The sequence below is a fragment of the Strix uralensis genome, chromosome 2 (assembly GCF_047716275.1).
Source record: "Strix uralensis isolate ZFMK-TIS-50842 chromosome 2, bStrUra1, whole genome shotgun sequence".
NCBI classification, from domain to species: domain Eukaryota; kingdom Metazoa; phylum Chordata; class Aves; order Strigiformes; family Strigidae; genus Strix; species Strix uralensis.
In genome coordinates this window covers 18,160,626-18,173,404 of record NC_133973.1, presented here as the reverse complement: position 1 = coordinate 18,173,404, position 12,779 = coordinate 18,160,626, and the positions used below count along the sequence as shown (strand labels likewise).

Genomic DNA, 12,779 nt, shown 5'->3' with positions numbered 1-12,779 from the left:
TCAGAAAAAGGAAGACAGTCCCCAAATTAATGAAAAATTCTCTATCAATCTGCCTCTGAACTGTTCTACACACATTGGGGTATACATTTAATAAGTATGGATATTTTAATCCAGTTGTGAATTCTTCTCGGACACTTTCACTCTGAAATGATGCTTTTAAATGCAAATACAATGGATAGAGAATACTGATAGATTCACAAAGAGAGATATGCATAAACCTGACGTATATTGAAATAACTGAAATGTTGCCAGTTAGGTTATTTTCAACTGCCAAAATCTAATTTACTTGCTTCCCTATGATTTTAACAGCCGTGGTAAAACTGATCAAAAGACTTCTTTATTCTCATTCTTGCTGCTTTGTGAAACTATGAGCAATGACAAAGGCAGAATGCCATCCCTTATGTCATTTAGTACTTCCTGAACAGAGAGTGCATACCTCCACAAATATCAAAACAGAAATTTAGTTTTTCAATCCTGTGACAGATAAGCTATATTTGCCATGAAGAGCTTATTATTCCCCACTGAGCCATGTGCTGGTGTATAATTTAATGTCTGACACCATTTGCAAGCAGGAAAAAATATTCAAGTATTAGCAAGTGTTGTCCACTACTCAATTAATTGCCAGAACAGATTTCAAAATAAAAAATTATTATTTTGAAACTTATTTTCATGCAGAAGAAATAGTTGTCAGTTTTGAGTATGTCACAGAGTATGTCTACAAGAAGCACTGACAGAATGGTGTCAAATACTTCCAAGACTCTGATTTGTAACTCTAGCAGTGGAATAGGAGGGACAAAAGGAGTTGGGGTTGGGATTTGGGGGAGGGACCTAGAAGATGTGAAAATTGTATAAATAGGTCTCAGATCTTCTTAGCAGATTAAGACATAGTGGTTTCTTCTCTCACCCCACCTACCTCCCCCCCTTAAAAGAAGCTAAACGCAAATTTAATGCAAATTTTACAAATTTTCCCTTAGAAAGTTAGTAACATTCAGGTATTTTACAATTTAATGGGTATGAAAGAGTTAATTCAGGATGTATTGACAAGTGACAAATCTCAACTCTGCATTTCTGATTTGTGTCTCTGCTAAGAAGCAATACCTCAAAAGAGGACATTATGGCTGTCTGAAAGATTGCTATCAACATTGGTAGTGATCTCAGTTCAGTTCACAACGCTCTAAACAGTCACACTGTAAAAATGCATTCCCAGCTGCCCCAGCATGCATCTCCACCAGCAGCTTTGGCACAAAGGGAAATGTGGCCACTCTGACAAGAGCCCATTCAACTCATGGTTTAAGCACAAGAGCTGGAAAGTGGGCACTAGTGAAATTAAATTGTTGCTCTTTAGTTCTGAAAGTATCTTACACATTTGGGCTTGCCTTAGGCATGACATTCATGAAGGAAGGCAAGACAAACGTAACTGTCAGAACTAGTACTAATATTAAAATACACTGAAGATGACTAAATGGACAACACCAGACACCTATGAAAATTATTTCAAAACAGGTATGGAAGCTCTATTAGATTATAATTTTATAAGATAGTAATTTGTTACTCTTTGGGCAAATTAGACAAGAATATGCGAACGCTCAAGGCTTTGGATATTCCATTTCATTTAGGAGGCGCCTTTTCAGCAGCAGCTGGACTGCCAACTGAATAAATGTGTGGAGTCCATGCATAGCAGAAAAATTTCCTGATATTTTTTGTGGGCTTTGGTTGATGGTTATATTGCTCATGTACAGTTCTAGAGTATGACTCACGTAATGGGCAGAAATTCATTTGAGGGTTAATGTCTTGGAAGAAAATCCTTATCCCATTAAGAGAGAAACCTTTTGACCTTATGTAGAAAATTATACTTGCTTCCAGTAATGGCAATGTCAAAATTGTATCTTTGCAATGAGTATATTTTGATAATTAATGCCAGCAAGATCAGACAACAAAGTGATTTTCATTTTCTGATTACAGTGCATAGTGTGCTTTTAATGCTGTATATTATCCAAGGTTGCTCTGCAGCTTGCCTAATACCATCAAATCTGAGAAGCTCTTGAGCAAAATATTTGGACAATAGCAATGTCACTTGTATAATTTATGGATATGGACTCTTTCTCTTCCTTTTTGCTACAAAGCAAATGTTGAACCAAAACAGACTGGTATCTGAGTGGCTACTGAGGCTTTCTTTACAATCATTACTACTGAAAAAGTACCTTATTCTCAAGTCATTTTGAAGCTATCATGTATAGTAGAAGAGAACATACAAAGAACATGTATTCTTTAGTAGTTGTTTCTGAAGCTAACAAAACAACTAATTACTACGAAACTGTGCAGGAAAAAAAGATGGATGCCTTCTATGATTAAGTGTCACCTATCCAGCAGTCCTGGCTGGTGGAAAGTAAGTCTCAATGTGCGTTCTCCATGAATACTAGTCTAAAATTGAATCCACAAAAGCTCAGAGTCCTGGGCTTTACTCAAGTATACCACAGCATTTACAATGTTTTAGCAATGTATTCATGTTCTAAAGTAATCTGAATTTTTCCATTTGTGCATGAAATTCAGTTATCACAAAGTTTGACAAAACGCATCCACTCTCTCAAGAGTGGCATAGAGAGGGTTAATGAACCACACCACCGCTTAGATTGTGCAGAGACATGCTTTTTGCTCCTGCATGTGTTCACTGTCCTACCTATGAAAGTGAGGGGCTGGTAAAGGAAGAAAATACATTTCCCTTTGTAGTCACCTCCAGCTTGAAACCTTGGTTGGAAACATCCTTAATTCTCTGTCATAGTGACAAGGTGCAGTGCTATGTTGTTCTATACATACCAGCAGAGTGTGGTCTCGGCAAAATTCTTGAGGAGAAATCACCAAGCACAGCTATCTGTGTACTGATGTACTGACACCTGCTTCACAATGTCTTACTACATTTTTACATTAGTGTCTGTGAAAAAACACTACTAGATATATAGCATTACTTCTATATTGTGATGAAACCATTTTGAGCACTTTCGATTTTAACCTTTTGCATTAACTCTGAACGGGGCCTCAAAGTCTCTAATCAAACTTGATACCTACTGATTTTCTACTACGTTAACAAACCCCTTTATTTTGCAGAAGCATGGACAAAGATGTTATCGCTTCAGGTGAATTCATCTCCTCTGTCTTTATGTACTCACAGAAAAGATCTAAGTCCAAGTTAACGACTCGATTCCCTTTTTAGGCATATGGAGGAAAAAGATTTTTTTTTTCCAGTCACTGCTCCTCTCATCCTGCAATAGATATCTAAAACATGGCAGAGTAATCCTGCTCCAAAGTATGCACTTACCTCCAGTAACTACAGAAGGAGTCACAGTGACTAGCTGATCTATACACATACACATTGTGAGCACCTAGAGTTAGACAAAATGAAGGGCATCTTTAGTAACTAAATGTTTTCTTAGAAATCCATAATATCACGACTTCAAATAACTTTGCTTATTTCTGGACAAGAGGCATTCCTTGAACATGTGATGTAATATTTCCAATATACAACAAGCTATTTGCTGTGCATATAACATCATAAGACTTTTTTTTTTAAAATTAAAAGAAAATAATTTTTTTTTTTAAATCAAACCATGTTTTCTTACCATGGCAGGAGCCATCCACTTCTTCATATCCTACAGTGCAGATGCATCGTCCTAGAGGCACAAGCCAATCTCCATCTGCTCCACAATACAATTTTGGAGTATCACGTTCCTCAGCACTCTTCACACAGGAGCCCCGTACTTCCACCAAAGAGGAAGAATCAACCCTTGGTATAGTATCAGGAAACATAGCCAAATTACGGACCGTGAAAGGGCACTTTTTGTAATAAACACGGACTGAGACCAAAGCAATGCATGCTCCAATGTCCTGAAAAGCAAGATAGAATCCTTTCTTGTTTATTGGCCCAACCTCACGAACTTCTGTGTTGAGTTTAAGAATGCGGTCACCCAAGTCCATCTGGGTAAAGCTCTCATCAGCTGCAATAGTATCAATTTTGGTGTACTGGTTTGGCTTGAATTTTACTCCATGAGACTCATCTGACTCCATGTAGTAGAGATTGAAAGTTTCCTTGCAGGTTCCCAGTACCCATGGAATACTGTTGCAGTCCCTCAGGGTAAACTTCATTTCCACATAAATTTTCTGTGCAGCGTCACGGGAGACCCAGTTTGTTTGAAGCCAGTTGTTTTGGTTTGGTTCCATCACATTACATACCTGGTAAGTATGAATGGGACGGTTGTGTTCATCCATTTCAGTTATGGCATCCCACTGGAAAGAAAATAAAATCATTTGAAAACTAAGAAAAACACATATTATGAGTATGCATATACACAGACCCCACATATACACACAGACATGTGCCCCATGTATATGCACCTATGGCTTAACTAAGAATAATCATTTACTTAAAGTTTAGTGGAAACACAGTAGTTAAAAGCAGATACCAACTACAGAATGATACAACAAGTTTTATTTCAGAAACTCTATGACAAATTTCTATTAATAAAAACATTTAAAAAATAATGTGGCTCAGTAGAAGTGGGAAATAATGGCCATGTTTATATTAGCAAATTTTAATAAGTCTGAGAACATTCCTGGGCATGTCATTCAATCATCTATGCTGAAAAAAAGTTGCTAGAACAGTTCCTGTTTGGTATGCCAGAGGGCTGCACAGAGGCTCTCAAAAAACATGAATCTTTGAAAAATTAGCCATGTGCTACGTATGAAAGGCTTATCAAATGCCTAATTTACTACATAATCCACCACTCTAAAGGATTACCAACATGCCCAAAATAGCTTCAACATGATTGAGCCAACTTTCCACTAAGCACTCCTCATATCAATATAGCATTAGATATAGATGTTTTCTACACACAACTAGTTACAGTTCTTCATCCAAGAATAGTGTGTTCCACCAGAAGTTTTTGCATGGGTTTAGATCCACTGTTGTCTTATGGCATTGACATATCAAATAAGCCAAAAACCTGTTCATAAATATCACTCAAATCACCAGACTACGTTGTTTTAATGCTATGAAACATCAAAATATACATTATTCATGTTCATGGTCTAGCATATCTGGAATAGATTTATTATGAATACATATTTAGTTAAAATTATTTGGTGGCAAGAAAGATGCATAATCTTAAAATAGAGAAAGCAGATGTTGAAAAGTTTATGGACTATTTTAACTCTTACCAACTTTCTCAAATTTTGCAGTTAATTTGGTTAAATTCACTGTAAGGCATTCTACAATTTTTATTAATTACATACAGTGTACACACATAACACGCCGAAGCACATGTTCAAATTATGCGCAATATTCAATTCTGAGTACAAAACCAAGATACTGACCTTACACATCATTGTTCAAACATACATTCAAATTCGGTTAGCCCATGATACATCATTGCTGCATATTTTTCTACTCTAATACACACAGTATCAATATTTTTAAAATTAAAGCTACAGTCCTAAAGATGCATTTTGACTACTTGAGCAGCTGAATATTCACAATGCCTACTTATTTCAGTATTACAAAGAAAATATGGTTGGCCTGTGGCCTACCAGACTGAGAAAATGTAGGAAGTACAAGTCCAGTTTACCCTTTCTGAGCAATAAAACCCATTTAGTAACACTGTGGAAAGACAAACTTTATCTGTTCACTTTATTTCCTCTGAAAGAGGAAGGTATTATTTAAGACTTCAGTCCTCATTTTCAGAAAAATTCCCAGACATCAGACAACTCTTAAGGCCCATGTGAACATGTAGAAACTAACTGGCTTTACTTTGAATTTTAAGAACAAATAATGTCACAACATGGATTTGGGGGAACATGCACATCTCCAAGACCTTTCACATAATCTTTATGTAAAAATAAAACAAATCAACACAAAAGCACACAACAACATGGGGGCTGGGAAGAATGTACCACCTTCTTTAGGAATGAACTGATCCATCATGTTGGAAGCAGCAGAAAAAAAAAATAACCTGTGACTCCATTAGACTGAAAACTTTGGTTTAAGCAGTGGCTGAAATTAATGGGGAAAAAGGAATTACAAGTGCTGCCAGATGTGACCAGAGGACTGGGATTCTTGGTCATGGTAGTGTAGTGTAGTAGTAGTGTGCACCTGGGAGCTATGCAGAAAAGCCAGGTAAGTGAAGGCCTTCGCAGGCCATCACTTCTGGGGATTCTTCCTATTACAGCAAGAAGATAACCTTGTCTGAAGATCCTGTCCCAAGAATCACAAAACATACTTCTCATATGATAGTCAGACAATGGCAAAGACTTGTGTGGTGGTTTAGCCCCCGCCGGGGTCTGAGACCACGCGGCCGCTGCCCCTCCCCCACAAAGGGAGTGAAATACAAAGCCCCGAGACTGAAATAAGGAAAGGTTTAATACAACAGTGCAATAGCAACACAACAAACAACAACAATAACAATAACAGTAATAGTGATAGCAATGAACAGAGCAAAATAGCTACCAAATACAGCAGTTTGAAGCACGATGTACAAAACCACGAGTGCACCGCGCTCCGCGCCAGGAAAATGTGACCTGCCAGGATGCGACGTCCGACGTCCGCATGGTATCTGAATAACCCGGCTAGAGCTCCCCCCCACTGCTGGGGAAACTTAACCCTATCCTGGTTAAACCAGGACAACTTGGCAAACAATCTGCTGACTCTTCAGAGATTCTTATATGACTAAGAACTTCTGGCCTCTAGGTCTTGTACGCATTCAGGAAAGAGCAAAGCTGCTACTTCAGCATTCATGGCAAGACCAGAACAAACTCAGATTTGGTAAAAACTGCATGATGAAGGACTAGTTAGCACAGCGCTTCTTGTGCCATTGTCCCTACATTGTTTGAACTATGGTTAAAGTCTACCCTGTAGCAAGCAATATAATACCCCAAGTAGACCTTGGCTTTGGGAAAGAAAAAGGGGACTTTAATGCTCTGGAAGAGGCCAGGACTCTTTCCTTTTGCTAAGCATGAACCCACACAGCTTGAATTGATTCAAAATTCCACAGCTGTGAAGGATTAAAGAAAATAATTAAAATAATTTTAAAATTTAAAAAAAAAAAAAAATCCACAGCTCCAAGCCTTAAAACCTCATCAGAAGAGGTTCTTTAAAAACACAATATATATGTCCTTCAGCTGCTGATCCCCATTTTGCCTACCATATCTGTTACATGAGCCAAGGACATACCACCTTTTGCTTCACACATAAAACATGTACTATAAGTTTAAGCATTATTACACAAATTTGTGTTATATACAAATATAACCACAATGTAGATTTAGAAAAAAACAAACAGAAGCACAAAAGGTTTTCTGCGTTTATTTGTGTATCAAACCACATTAAAAGGAAGATGTGCTATACACTCCTGAGAGGTCTCAAAAACAAACAAAAAAATCCCCAAAACCCCTTCAAAACAAACCCACAAAAACCAAACAAAGAAATCCCCAAAAAATAAAAAAATGCCACCACGCCAAACCCAGAATAAAGGAGTAGTAGGTGGGATAACAATGTAGTTTTTAAAATACAGAGCAGCCTTCAGAATGAGAGTAAACTAGCCTAAAGCAAGGAAACCTCAACACACTACTGCCTCCTAAAAAAATTAAGAAAACAATAATCCAACATATCTTCCCCTTACCATGAGATTCTCTTTAGAAATATTTATATATTCACTTTGAATCAATATCTCTATTTGAACTTAGAAATTAAAGCCCTGAAGTTAGCTGCTAACCGTGTAGTTAATAATATAAATCTATTACATGTGTAGTAAAAGCTCAGCACTTCAATAACTGGTTTAAAAGAATAAAACAAGATGATCAAACATGGAGAGTACTTTAGTTCATTCAAAGCATACCTTGCGTGCTTCATGCCTGTGCCTTTCCATTGTGCTCTCAGATAGCCTGATAACAACTCCCAATTTATAAAAATTCATGCATTGGGCAAGAAAAATGTTTAAAAGGCATTTATAAAAGTGTATAACAGAAGTAGTAGTCTAATCATCATACATACAAAATATCTTCAGAAGAGATTAGTATCTAACGTTTCAACCTAGCCCTCACACTAAGACATACCGTATAAGGTATGGTTATAAATACAGCTGTGAGTTTGTTGGCATGTGCTCTTAACTACTAGTCCCAGATATTGAGTACAAATGAGGTGAACTCCACCACCCCAAAATGTCAATGTAATTTACTGAAAAGTCTGACAGAACTCAATCTGTGATAGTCTCTGACAAGGACACATTCTTCCTGTGTGAAATACAATCTGCTTTTAATGTTACATAAGTGTTGCATTTTTATTCTGATAAAAACTGCCAGGAAATATTAAGCAATAGTTAAATTCAGCGCAGACAACAAAAAGCCAAACAATATAACTGCACGCTAGTTTTCTTGTGTATTTCATATTGTAGCTCCTAATTAATTAATTAGAATTAAAACTGGCCAGTACTGTCAAAGGCAAGAAGAAAAGCTTCTATAGGTACATCAGTGATAAAAGGAAGACTAGGGAAAACATGGGCCTTCTCTGGAAGGAAATGGGAGACCTGGTTACCCAGGATATGGAGAAGGATGAGGTAGTCAACAAATTTTCTGCCTCAGTCTTCACCAGCAAGGGCTCCAGCCACACCATCCAAGACACAGGATATAAAAGCAGGGACTGGGAGAATGAAGAACCACCCACTGTAGGAGAAGATCAGGTTCAAGACCATCTAAGGAACTTGAAGGGGTACAAGTCCATGGGACTTGATGAGATACATCTGCAGGTCCCGAGGGAACTGGCGGATAAAGTGGCGAAGCCACTATCCATCACATTTGAGAAGTCGTGGCAGTCCAGTGGAGTTCCGCTGACTGTAAAAGAGGAAACATGACCTTATTTTTAAAAAATGAGAGAGACCTAGGGAACTACAGGCCAGTCAGTCTCACTTCTGTGCCCAGCAAGATCATGGAGCATATCCTCTTGGAAACCACGCTAGGGCACATGGAAAATAAGGAGGTGATTGGTGACAACTAACATGGCTTCACTAAGGGCAAATTGTGCCTGATGAACTTGGTGGCCTACAACAGGGTTACAGCGTTGATGGATAAGTGAAGAGCAACTGACATCATCTACCTGGACTTGTGCAAAGCACTTGACACTGTCCCACGTGACATCCTTGTCTCTGTTGGAGAGACAGGAGTTTGATGGATGGACCACTTGGTGGATAAGGAATTGGCTGGATGGTCACACTTGAAGAGTTGTGGTCAACAGCTCGATGTCTGAGTGGAGACCAGCAACGAGTGGTGTCCCTCAGGGGTTGTGAGAGACTGAAATGTCCTATGACTGTCTCAAAGCTTGTGTCTGTGCAAACCTCCAAGAGAAGCTGCTGCGGCCTGTGAATTGGTCTGGGGGATGTCGCCCAGAGAAGCGGGAGTGTATTGGAGGATGCACCCCCCCACTTCTTTGCGGTTGCATTGTCAGACTCCGTAGATAAGCCTCAAAGGGGCAGAGGTGTGCTGAGCTGGCCCCATCCTGTAGCCGTTTGTGGCCCTATTGTGTAGGCCAGACACCACGCCTGCATTGCTAATGAACCGACAAGAGGCAAACCTTCCTGCCCTGAAGCCACATGCAACAAAACCTGTGGGACCAGAGAAAAAAAACTAAAGGCGAGCAGATATGCTAATCAGCGGATATGATGAACTTAAAAAGGCAGCAGAAAATTTTGCTCGTTGTGCATCTACCATCAAAGCCAGATCTGTGTGCACCCAGCACCGAAGAACTGAAGACTGAGGACCAATGGGACGCTGCTGGATCCATGGTGGTGACTATTCTTGCAGCCCTATCCCGCATCCTTGCTTTATTTCTGCCTTTTCCTTCCATTCTGTCCTATCGCTACCCCTCTTCACTTCTTTAATAATAAAAAACCTGTTTTGGGTATACGGCATTTGACCTCGTTTGTGTCTTAATCTCATGCTTGGGATCGTATCAAAACCTCCCCCAACATTGGTGTTGGGACCAGCATTGTTTAACATCTTTGCTGGCAACATGGACAGTGGGACTGAGTGCACCCTCAGTAAGCTTGCTGACAATGCCAAGCTGTGTGGCGCGGTTGATGCGCTGGAGGGAAGGGATGTCATCCAGAGGGACCTGGACAGGCTGGAGACGTGGGCTCCTGCAAACCTCATGAAGTTCAACAAGGCCAAGTGCAAGGTCCTGCACATGGGTCAGGGCAATGCCAAGCACAAATACAGGCTGGGTGAGGAGTGGATTGAGAGCAGCCCTGAGGAGAAGGACTTGGGGGTGTTGGTGGATGGAAAGCTGACTATGAGCCAGCAATGTGCGCTTGCAGCCCAGAAAGCCAACTGTATCCTGGGCTGCATCAAGAGAAGTGTGACCAGCAGGTCGAGGGAGAGGATTCTCCCCCTCTACTCTGCTCTGCTCTTGTGAGACCCCCCCTGCAGTGTTGTGTCCAGCTCTGGGGTCCCCAATATAAGAAGGACATGGACCTGCTCAAGTGGGTCCAGAGGAGGCCACGAAGATGAGCACCTCCCCTGTGAGGAGAGGCCGAGAGAGTTGGGGTTGTTCAGCCTGGAGAAGAGAAGGCTCCAGGGAGACCTTATAGTGGCCTTCCAGTACCTAAAGGGGGCTACAGGAAAGATGGGTGTAGAGAGAGGGTGAGGGGAAACAGTTTTAAACTGAAAGAGGGTAGATTTAAATTAGAGATAAGGAAGAAATTCTTTCCTGTGAGGGTGGTGAGACACTGGCACAGGTTGCCCAGAGAAGCTGTGGCTGCCCCCTCCCTGGCAGTGTTCAAGGCCAGGTTGGACGGGGCTTTGAGCAACCTGGTCTAGTGGAAGGTGTCCCTGTCCATGGCAGGGGGGTTGGAACTAGATGGGCTTTAAGGTCCCTTCCAACCCAACCATTTTATGATTCTAATTCTCTAAGAAGTATTTATAAATATTTTAGTTGTGCAAAATTTTTCTTTGCTTAAACCTTAAAAACAAATGAACAAAAGCATCTTATTGGTGATGTTTGCATGAGAACATGGTAGCTCCCCCCAGCATACCTAACCTGACATGGACAAAAGTTGGCAGAAGCTGTCTGGTTTAAGAAGCTGACAGTTCAGACTTCCTTCAAACCAAGCCTCTTGGCATCCCAATGCACTACGTTACTTTCAAAATTCTTTTTATTACATTCCTTTCAGTTAAGGAAAACCTGTGATAATGTTGATGGAAGAAGCAGCAGCATAAAGCTAATTCTTACAACTGAAGTTCTATGACTTATGAAGTGTTCAAAACATTGTTTGGAGGAAAGACTTCAAAATTCTGTTTTAACATTGTAATGAACAGCAGCCAGGTATAAGAGGTTACATTTTACTTTCATATGTGGCATAAAGGAGGAGTAAATGTCACTAAAATAGAAGAACATAGAATTTGAAGAGTGATAGAAGATTTTAAGATTACTTGTCACATTCAAGTACAAACCAGGAGATCAGGCTACAAACCAGTTCGATAAAATCTCAACTGTTTTCATATCTCTACAAGCTCCTTAACAACCCTTCTGTTTCATTTTAGAACTTCACTAATATTTAACAGCTGTACAGAGAACACTATAAAGAAGCAGTTACCTAATTTAAATCTTGTACTAGCTATATGTAATACTGAAATCTGTTTTCAGTGTTCCCCTGTTTTTGTTATTCTTATTTTAAACCAAACACTACAGATTTACAAAATCTCTAAGAGCCATTTATTACAATTCAGTAGATTGTATCAGCAAAGGCTGTATGAACAATACAAAAAGAGATTACATTTCACATATTTTATGTTATTTTTAAACACATTACTGTCCGATAAGGAAATGTCTTTGTCATACCATGCTACAGAAAAGTAAACAAGTGGACCATTTTCAGCCTGATGGAAGCAGTCATAATTTCCCTGAAGACACCAATTTTTTCAACAAATTCTGAATCTTGACTTATCTTTAAACCACAGTCAGCCTCTTAAGCAAACCCGTATTGAGGTCAAATAGTGTTGCTTAAAGAAAAGATGTTAAATTGACAATTGGCATGATTTGCCCACTACTAGCCATACAAAACATTGCATTTAAAGGGGCAACACAGAAAGGACTGAGAGGATATTAGCTCGCCCTGTCGTCACCTCCTAGCCCTTTGTGGCAGCACTGTGAAGTTGCATGTTCCCACATCAACCCTACAGCTCCTCTTTAGTAGCAAGCAGTCACGGCACTGGACCAGGGCCAGGAATAGTGCATCTTTTCTCACGTGAAGACCTGCACTGCAGGATCTTCTCCACCATGTCACCTGAGTCTCTCATTTCCCACACTGGCAACTTCCATTGTGTCATTTGTGTAGAAGCAAGGCCAAGCAGATTCTCACTATTTAGCAGCAGTCCTGTTTGTGCTTGAAGAATTCGTTAGAATATTTTATTTGTATGTCAAACTTTACTGTAAAAAGCTTTTCCAATTAATGAGGGTAGTTATATCAAGCAGTTGAAAATGTCTATTTCACAATGAGCTGGTATCTAGATAATTTCACATGCAGTGAAAGACACTTTTCCCACAAGTTGTCACACTGATTGATGAATTAATAGTGGGTTTTTAATCTCAGACAACAGTTATTCAGGCACTGATCTCAGCAGCAGTTTGGTAATCTAGGACGGCAGTTTCAGCATCTTGCATAGCTCAAGATGCTTTTTATCGACATTTTATTTCATTTAAAGGAAAAGGTAGGGACACTGGATATCTTAGGGCCACGCACTTACTC

At 39.6% G+C, this 12,779-nt stretch overlaps 1 protein-coding gene across 3 annotated transcripts in view; it reads right to left on the bottom strand.

Moving 5' to 3' along the window:
- Positions 1 to 12,779, bottom strand: part of EPHA6 (EPH receptor A6) — a 527,052-nt gene that overhangs the window by 391,517 nt on the left and 122,756 nt on the right. For all 3 annotated transcript variants that reach the window (XM_074856969.1, XM_074856950.1, XM_074856960.1), the window contains exon 3: positions 3,615 to 4,278. In XM_074856969.1, the coding sequence (XP_074713070.1) occupies positions 3,615 to 4,278 (664 nt within the window). The remainder of the gene's footprint in view (positions 1 to 3,614; positions 4,279 to 12,779) is intronic.